Source organism: Salvelinus alpinus, chromosome 11 (genome assembly GCF_045679555.1).
Source record: "Salvelinus alpinus chromosome 11, SLU_Salpinus.1, whole genome shotgun sequence".
NCBI classification, from domain to species: Eukaryota; Metazoa; Chordata; class Actinopteri; order Salmoniformes; family Salmonidae; genus Salvelinus; species Salvelinus alpinus.
In genome coordinates this window covers 693,458-703,896 of record NC_092096.1, presented here as the reverse complement: position 1 = coordinate 703,896, position 10,439 = coordinate 693,458, and the positions used below count along the sequence as shown (strand labels likewise).

The 10,439-nt window shown below is 43.9% G+C and overlaps 1 protein-coding gene across 2 annotated transcripts in view; it reads right to left on the bottom strand.

The window, feature by feature from the left end:
- Window positions 1–9,888, bottom strand: part of LOC139533448 (xylosyl- and glucuronyltransferase LARGE1) — a gene marked incomplete at its 5' end in the record, with an annotated part of 45,351 nt that extends 35,463 nt beyond the window's left edge. For both annotated transcript variants that reach the window (XR_011666752.1, XM_071331476.1), the window contains 3 exon segments: window positions 173–298; window positions 7,281–7,393; window positions 9,784–9,888. Coding sequence is in view for 1 of the 2 variants with exons in the window: in XM_071331476.1 (XP_071187577.1) it covers window positions 173–298; window positions 7,281–7,393; window positions 9,784–9,888 (344 nt within the window).
- Window positions 9,889–10,439: the final 551 nt, after the last annotated feature.

Genomic DNA, 10,439 nt, shown 5'->3' with positions numbered 1-10,439 from the left:
ACACACACACACACACACACACACACACACACACACACACACACACACACACACACACACACACACACACACACACACACACACACACACACACACACACACACACACACACACACACACAAAGAGGGGGTCTGGAAACAGCTGCTATCTGTGTGTGAGATGCTCAACTCACCTTGAGGTCTGAAACATCTTTGTAGCACTTCTCAGAGCGGGTGTGGTCTGACAGCTGGACGTTCCAGAAACAGGGCAGCTGGTGAACCAGGAAGGGGTTCTGTTTGATCACGGCGTTGAAGATGTCCTGCACACACACACAACCTTACAGATCAGACCTTAGTGTAGATAACAGATAGAGAGAACTTACAGATCAGACCTTAGTGTAGATAACAGATATAGACTAGACCTTACAGACCAGACCTTAGTGTAGATAACAGATAGAGACCAGACCTTACAGATCAGACCTTAGTGTAGATAACAGATAGAGAGAACTTACAGATCAGACCTTAGTGTAGATAACAGATATAGACTAGACCTTACAGACCAGACCTTAGTGTAGATAACAGATAGAGAGACCAGACCTTACAGATCAGAATTTACTGCAGATTACATAGACGGGGGGGACCTGATCCTAGATCATAATGAATCAGATTACATAGACGGGGGGGACCTGATCCTAGATTATAATGAATCAGATTACATAGACAGGGGGGGGGACCTGATCCTAGATCATAATGAATCAGATTACATAGACAGGGGGGACCTGATCCAAGATCATAATGAATCAGATTACATGGACAGGGGGGGACCTGATCCAAGATCATAATGAATCAGATTACATGGACAGGGGGGGGACCTGATCCAAGATCATAATGAATCAGATTACATGGACGAGAGGGACCTGATCCAAGATCATAATGAATCAGATTACATAGACAGGGGGAGGGACCTGATCCTAGATCATAATGAATCAGATTACATGCACCAGGGGGGACCTGATCCTAGATCATAATGAATCAGATTACATAGACAGGGGGGACCTGATCCAAGATCATAATGAATCAGATTACATGGACAGGGGGGGACCTGATCCAAGATCATAATGAATCAGATTACATGGACAGGGGGGGGACCTGATCCAAGATCATAATGAATCAGATTACATGGACAGGAGGGACCTGATCCAAGATCATAATGAATCAGATTACATAGACAGGGGGGGGGGGACCTGATCCTAGATCATAATGAATCAGATTACATGGACCAGGGGGGACCTGATCCTAGATCATAATGAATCAGATTACATAGACAGGGGGGGGGACCTGATCCTAGATCATAATGAATCAGATTACATAGACGGGGGGGACCTGATCCAAGATCATAATGAATCAGATTACATGGACAGGGGGGGACCTGATCCAAGATCATAATGAATCAGATTACATGGACAGGGGGGGGACCTGATCCAAGATCATAATGAATCAGATTACATGGACGAGAGGGACCTGATCCAAGATCATAATGAATCAGATTACATAGACAGGGGGGGGGGGGACCTGATCCTAGATCATAATGAATCAGATTACATGGACCAGGGGGGACCTGATCCTAGATCATAATGAATCAGATTACATAGACAGGGGGGACCTGATCCAAGATCATAATGAATCAGATTACATGGACAGGGGGGGACCTGATCCAAGATCATAATGAATCAGATTACATGGACAGGGGGGGGTCCTGATCCAAGATCATAATGAATCAGATTACATGGACAGGAGGGACCTGATCCTAGATCATAATGAATCAGATTACATGGACCAGGGGGGAGCTGATCCTAGATCATAATGAATCAGATTACATAGACAGAGGGGGACCTGATCCTAGATCATAATGAATCAGATTACGTAGACAGAGGGGGACCTGATCCTAGATCATAATGAATCAGATTACAAAGACAGAGGGGACCTGATCCTAGATCATAATGAATCAGATTACATAGACAAGGGGGGACCTGATCCTAGATCATAATGAATCAGATTACAAAGACAGGGGGGGGACCTGATCCTAGATCATAATGAATCAGATTACATAGACAAGGGGGGACCTGATCCTAGATCATAATGAATCAGATTACAAAGACAGGGGGGGGACCTGATCCTAGATCATAATGAATCAGATTACATAGATAGGGGGACCTGATCCTAGATCATAATGAATCAGATTACATAGACAGGGGGGGGGGACCTGAACCTAGATCATAATGAATCAGATTACATAAACAGGGGGACCTGATCCTAGATCATAATGAATCAGATTACATAGACAGGGGGGACCTGATCCTAGATCATAATGAATCAGATTACATAGACAGGGGGGGGACCTGAACCTAGATCATAATGAATCAGATTACATAGACAGGGGGACCTGATCCTAGATCATAATGAATCAGATTACATAGACAGGGGGGACCTGATCCTAGATCATAATGAATCAGATTACATAGACAGGGGGGGACCTGATCCTAGATCATAATGAATCAGATTACATAGACAGGGGGGACCTGATCCTAGATCATAATGAATCAGATTACATAGACAGGGGGGGGGGACCTGATCCTAGATTATAATGAATCAGATTAAACTCTTCTCCATAGGTGAAACAGACACTGTCTTGGTACTGTTGTGGAAATTCATACTGAGAGAGACTTTGTAATTTCTTTAAACAATCATCTTTATTAATTATCGATTAATTATTGGCAATAATGAGACGAGTCAACCCAAGACTCTGGACTGTTGGTCCGAGCAGCCACACCTGATAATGTAAACCAGAGATCTTATATAGGACATCTAAAAAATGCTTAGTCATGGCTGGTTCCACCCCTCCCATGCTGATCGGGGGGCATCATAAAGCCACCTTGGTTCATGTCCTTGTTATCTACACGGGATGTTGTTTTACCACCAACCCGGCTTAGTTTCCCAGATGCCAGGATGATGAGACAGTGAGGGATTGTTCTAAACTCTTCCAGGCTAACTTTATCTCCAGTCACACACCCCACATCTTGTCTCCAGGCTAACTTTATCTCCAGTCACACACCCCACATCTTGTCTCCAGGCTAACTTTATCTCCAGTCTCATCTTGTCTCCAGTCTCATCTTGTCTCCAGTCTCATCTTGTCTCCAGTCTCATCTTGTCTCCAGTCTCATCTTGTCTCCAGTCTCATCTCTATCTCCAGTCTCATCTCTATCTCCAGTCTCATCTTGTCTCCAGTCTCATCTTGTCTCCAGGCTATCTCTGTCTCCAGTCTCATCTTGTCTCCAGTCTCATCTTGTCTCCAGGCTATCTCTGTCTCCAGTCTCATCTCTGTCTCCAGTCTCATCTCTGTCTCCAGTCTCATCTCGTCTCCAGTCTCATCTCGTCTCCAGTCTCATCTCGTCTCCAGTCTCATCTCGTCTCCAGTCTCATCTCGTCTCCAGTCTCATCTCGTCTCCAGTCTCATCTCGTCTCCAGTCTATCTCTGTCTCCAGTCTCATCTTGTCTCCAGTCTCATCTTGTCTCCAGTCTCATCTTGTCTCCAGTCTCATCTCGTCTCCAGTCTCATCTCGTCTCCAGTCTCATCTCGTCTCCAGTCTCATCTCGTCTCCAGTCTCATCTCGTCTCCAGTCTCATCTCTATCTCCAGTCTCATCTTGTCTCCAGTCTCATCTTGTCTCCAGTCTCATCTTGTCTCCAGGCTATCTCTGTCTCCAGTCTCATCTTGTCTCCAGTCTCATCTTGTCTCCAGTCTCATCTTGTCTCCAGTCTCATCTCGTCTCCAGTCTCATCTCGTCTCCAGGCTATCTCTGTCTCCAGTCTCATCTTGTCTCCAGTCTCATCTTGTCTCCAGTCTCATCTTGTCTCCAGGCTATCTCTGTCTCCAGTCTCATCTTGTCTCCAGTCTCATCTTGTCTCCAGGCTATCTCTGTCTCCAGTCTCATCTTGTCTCCAGTCTCATCTTGTCTCCAGTCTCATCTTGTCTCCAGTCTCATCTTGTCTCCAGTCTCATCTTGTCTCCAGTCTCATCTTGTCTCCAGTCTCATCTTGTCTCCAGTCTCATCTTGTCTCCAGTCTCATCTGTATCTCCAGTCTCATCTTAAATCGGGTAAATTTCATAATTGTTCTATCACAGTACCTGTAATGTTGTCAGCGTGGCTATATCTGTACGATTACATCTCTAATGTAAGAACAATCCTCAAACACAATAGCTGCTGTCAGACACTTCAAGGGCTTTCTTTAATAGAAGCTCTAACAGACACAGTATTGGACTAGGTTTTCTCTGACTGAGATCTTGCTGGTTCAGAGACAGTATTTAACTAGGTTTTCTCTGACTGAGATCTTGCTGGTTCAGAGACAGTATTTAACTAGGTTTTCTCTGGCTGAGATCTTGCTCTAACAGAGACAGTATTGGACTAGGTTTTCTCTGACTGAGATCTTGCTGGTTTCAGAGACAGTATTTGACTAGGTTTTCTCTGACAGAGACAGTATTTGACTAGGTTTTCTCTGACTGAGATCTTGCTGGTTTCAGAGACAGTATTTGACTAGGTTTTCTCTGACAGAGACAGTATTGGACTAGGTTTTCTCTGACTGAGATCTTGCTGGTTCAGAGACAGTATTTAACTAGGTTTTCTCTGGCTGAGATCTTGCTCTAACAGAGACAGTATTTGACTAGGTTTTCTCTGACTGAGATCTTGCTGGTTCAGAGACAGTATTTAACTAGGTTTTCTCTGGCTGAGATCTTGCTCTAACAGAGACAGTATTGGACTAGGTTTTCTCTGACTGAGATCTTGCTGGTTTCAGAGACAGTATTTGACTAGGTTTTCTCTGGCTGAGATCTTGCTCTAACAGAGACAGTATTGGACTAGGTTTTCTCTGACTGAGATCTTGCTGGTTCAGAGACAGTATTGGACTAGGTTTTCTCTGACAGAGACAGTATTTGACTAGGTTTTCTCTGACAGAGACAGTATTTGACTAGGTTTTCTCTGACTGAGATCTTGCTCTAACAGAGACAGTATTTAACTAGGTTTTCTCTGACTGAGATCTTGCTGGTTCAGAGACAGTATTGGACTAGGTTTTCTCTGGCTGAGATCTTGCTCTAACAGAGACAGTATTGGACTAGGTTTTCTCTGACTGAGATCTTGCTGGTTTCAGAGACAGTATTTGACTAGGTTTTCTCTGACAGAGACAGTATTTGACTAGGTTTTCTCTGACTGAGATCTTGCTGGTTCAGAGACAGTATTTAACTAGGTTTTCTCTGACTGAGATCTTGCTGGTTCAGAGACAGTATTGGACTAGGTTTTCTCTGGCTGAGATCTTGCTCTAACAGAGACAGTATTGGACTAGGTTTTCTCTGACTGAGATCTTGCTCTAACAGAGACAGTATTTGACTAGGTTTTCTCTGACTGAGATCTTGCTGGTTCAGAGACAGTATTGGACTAGGTTTTCTCTGACTGAGATCTTGCTCTAACAGAGACAGTATTGGACTAGGTTTTCTCTAACAGAGACAGTATTTGACTAGGTTTTCTCTGACTGAGATCTTGCTGGTTCAGAGACAGTATTGGACTAGGTTTTCTCTGGCTGAGATCTTGCTCTAACAGAGACAGTATTGGACTAGGTTTTCTCTGACTGAGATCTTGCTGGTTTCAGAGACAGTATTTGACTAGGTTTTCTCTGACAGAGACAGTATTTGACTAGGTTTTCTCTGACTGAGATCTTGCTCTAACAGAGACAGTATTGGACTAGGTTTTCTCTGACTGAGATCTTGCTCTAACAGAGACAGTATTGGACTAGGTTTTCTCTGACTGAGATCTTGCTCTAACAGAGACAGTATTGGACTAGGTTTTCTCTGACTGAGATCTTGCTCTAACAGAGACAGTATTGGACTAGGTTTTCTCTGACTGAGATCTTGCTCTAACAGAGACAGTATTGGACTAGGTTTTCTCTGACTGAGATCTTGCTCTAACAGAGACAGTATTGGACTAGGTTTTCTCTGACTGAGATCTTGCTCTAACAGAGACAGTATTGGACTAGGTTTTCTCTGACTGAGATCTTGCTCTAACAGAGACAGTATTGGACTAGGTTTTCTCTGACTGAGATCTTGCTCTAACAGAGACAGTATTGGACTAGGTTTTCTCTGACTGAGATCTTGCTCTAACAGAGACAGTATTGGACTAGGTTTTCTCTGACTGAGATCTTGCTCTAACAGAGACAGTGTATATTCTCCTAATAGGAGACATTATAAAGCTTGTTGTTATCCTCATAATGAACGGCGTGGTGAAGAGGAGGGAACAGCTGATTGGAGAGTTGAACGGAACACTAAAACACTTCTAGAATCTTCACAAATTCCAAACTACAATACATTCCAGAACTACAATACATTCCAGAACTACAATACATTCCAGAACTACAACACATTCCAGAACTACAATACATTCCAGAACTACAATACATTCCAGAACTACAACACATTCCAGAACTACAATACATTCCAGAACTACAATACATTCCAGAACTACAATACATTCCAGAACTACAATACATTCCAGAACTACATCACATTCCAGAACTACAACACATTCCAGAACTACAATACATTCCAGAACTACAATACATTCCAGAACTACAACACATTCCAGAACTGCAATACATTCCAGAACTACATCACATTCCAGAACTACAATACATTCCAGAACTACAACACATTCCAGAACTACAATACATTCCAGAACTACAACACATTCCAGAACTACAATACATTCCAGAACTACAATACATTCCAGAACTACAATACATTCCAGAACTACAATACATTCCAGAACTACATCACATTCCAGAACTACAATACATTCCAGAACTACAACACATTCCAGAACTACAATACATTCCAGAACTACAATACATTCCAGAACTACAATACATTCCAGAACTACAATACATTCCAGAACTACATCACATTCCAGAACTACAATACATTCCAGAACTACAACACATTCCAGAACTACAATACATTCCAGAACTACAACACATTCCAGAACTACAATACATTCCAGAACTACAACACATTCCAGAACTACAATACATTCCAGAACTACAATACATTCCAGAACTACATCACATTCCAGAACTACAATACATTCCAGAACTACAAAACATTCCAGAACTTTATTTAGTGAACATTAAAATGACATGTGTATGTGTGTGTCTGTGTGTGTATGTGTGTGTGTGTGTATGTGTGTGTGTGTGTGTGTGTTACCTGGTCAGCCAGTGATGTAGACAACATGCTCATCAGTTCTCTCTCTGCTGTCAGTCTCCACATCTGTTCCCACCGCAGCTTCCTGAGTCGGTCCAGCAGCAACAAGATCACACCTGGAACAGAGGTCACATGACTTAACAGGCCCAATCAGCAGCAAGATCCCACCGGGAACAGAGGTCACATGACTTAACAGTCCCAGGCAGCAGCAAGATCACACCTGGAACAGAGGTCACATGACTTAACAGGCCCAATCAGCAGCAAGATCCCACCGGGAACAGAGGTCACATGACTTAACAGTACCAAGCAGCAGCAAGATCACACCTGGAACACAGCAGAGGTCACAGAGGTCACATGACCTGAATTAATCAACAGGTTAGACATTACCTGAATTAACAGTCTCAATCAACAGGTTAGACATTAACTTAACAGTAATGTCTAACAGTGAAGTAGCAGAGAGAACAGTCTATGACTTGGGTGGCTGGAGTCTTTGACCATTTTTAGGGCCTTCCTCTGACACCACTTGGTGTAGATGTCCTGGATGGCAGGCAGCTTAGCACCAGTGATGTACTGGGCCGTACGCACTAACCTCTGTAGTGCCTTGGGGTCGGATGCCGAGCAGTTGCCATACCAGGCGGTGATGCAACCGGTCAGGATGCTCTCGACGGTGCAGCTGTAGAACTTTTTGAGGATCTGAGGACCCGTGCTAAATCTTTTCAGCTTTCATTTCAAAAAAGAGAGGAAGTGGTCGCAACCACACCGTCACTGCAACATATTTTCATCACATCGCTTCCTGTGTTACTGAACACAACAGAGTCTTCTTCAGATATGAAAGAACCCCTGACCATCTGTTTGAAGACGCCATTATTGCCAAATGCATTAGATACAGCAGCAATATGACAGTCAGACCAGACCGGGCTAGCCAGCGTTCATTTGGTGCTTTGCTGTCCCAAATGGCACCCTATTCCCTATGGGTCCTGGTCAAAAGTAGTGCACTACATAGGGAATATTGTGCCATTTGAGATACATCCTAAGTCTAGAAGATCAGCAGAGTGAAGAGAGAGATGGTTTGTGTGTTCCAGTCCAGGACATTATTCATTCTTTCTCTGTCCCCAAGAAGAGAGGAGACAGTTTGTTACAGTCCAGGACATTATTCCTTCTGTCTCTGTCCCCAAGAAGAGAGGAGACAGTTTGTTACAGTCCAGGACATTATTCATTCTGTCTCTGTCCCCAAGAAGAGAGGAGACAGTTTGTTACAGTCCAGGACATGATTCATTCTGTCTCTGTCCCCAAGAAGAGAGGAGACAGTTTGTTCCAATCCAAGACATGATTCATTCTGTCTCTGTCCCCAAGAAGAGAGGAGACAGTTTGTTACAGTCCAGGACATGATTCATTCTGTCTCTGTCCCCAAGAAGAGAGGAGACAGTTTGTTCCAGTCCAGGACATGATTCATTCTGTCTCTGTCCCCAAGAAGAGAGGAGACAGTTTGTTACAGTCCAGGACATTATTCATTCTGTCTCTGTCCCCAAGAAGAGAGGAGACAGTTTGTTCCAGTCCAAGACATTATTCATTATGTCTCTGTCCCCAAGAAGAGAGGAGACAGTTTGTTACAGTCCAGGACATTATTCATTCTGTCTCTGTCCCCAAGAAGAGAGGAGACAGTTTGTTACAGTCCAAGACATTATTCATTATGTCTCTGTCCCCAAGAAGAGAGGAGACAGTTTGTTACAGTCCAGGACATTATTCATTCTGTCTCTGTCCCCAAGAAGAGAGGAGACAGTTTGTTACAGTCCAAGACATTATTCATTATGTCTCTGTCCCCAAGAAGAGAGGAGACAGTTTGTTCCAGTCCAGGACATTATTCATTCTGTCTCTGTCCCCAAGAAGAGAGGAGACAGTTTGTTACAATCCAAGACATGATTCATTCTGTCTCTGTCCCCAAGAAGAGAGGAGACAGTTTGTTCCAATCCAAGACATGATTCATTCTGTCTCTGTCCCCAAGAAGAGAGGAGACAGTTTGTTCCAGTCCAAGACATGATTCATTCTGTCTCTGTCCCCAAGAAGAGAGGAGACAGTTTGTTCCAGTCCAGGACATGATTCATTCTGTCTCTGTCCCCAAGAAGAGAGGAGACAGTTTGTTAAAGTCCAGGACATTATTCATTCTGTCTCTGTCCCCAAGAAGAGAGGAGACAGTTTGTTCCAGTCCAGGACATGATTCATTCTGTCTCTGTCCCCAAGAAGAGAGGAGACAGTTTGTTACAGTCCAAGACATGATTCATTCTGTCTCTGTCCCCAAGAAGAGAGGAGACAGAAGTAATACTTCTGTTATTGGTGAGAGAACTGACAGGCAGCTCAGGCAGGGACAATAAAGGTAGCCGTTATCATTTTGATTGTGAATAAAGTTTCTACTCATAGAAAGTGGTGACAACAGACGTCTCAAAGGGAAGAAATGACCTTTTATTTCATATAGAAAATCCACTGACTGTCCCCACTCTGTGTGTCTCACCTGTATTGAAGCCCCTCTCCAGGGCGGGCCACGGCCGATGATTCTTCCACAGGTTCCCCAGGTACCAGTCACTCTGGTTCTCCACCAGACCTAGAACCTGCTGACCTAGAACACAAACAGAACACTCAGGTTACTATGGTTCCCCAGGCACCAGTCACTCTGGTTCTCCACCAGACCTAGAACCTGGAAAAGAGAGACACACAGAACACTCAGGTTACTACCAAGGGCTGCTCTATAGAAGAGTAATGTCTCATTATCATAATTACCCACCAGGGGGCGCTGTGGAGTCAGCTGTCAAACAACACTCAGGTTACCACCAAGGGCTGCTCTATAGATGAGTAATGTCTCATTATCATAATTACCCACCAGGGGGCGCTGTGGAGTCAGCTGTCAAACAACACTCAGGTTACTACCAAGGGCTGCTCTATAGATGAGTAATGTCTCATTATCATAATTACCCACCAGGGGGCGCTGTGGAGTCAGCTGTCAAACAACACTCAGGTTACTACCAAGGGCTGCTCTATAGACGTGCATAGAGAACACACAAACAATGCTGCACCATAGAGTAGTGTTGGCTCGTTATAACAATCACCCACCAGGGGGCGCTATGGAGTCAGCTGCTCAACAAGCTGTTTAGTAGAGCCCACTGAAGTTGA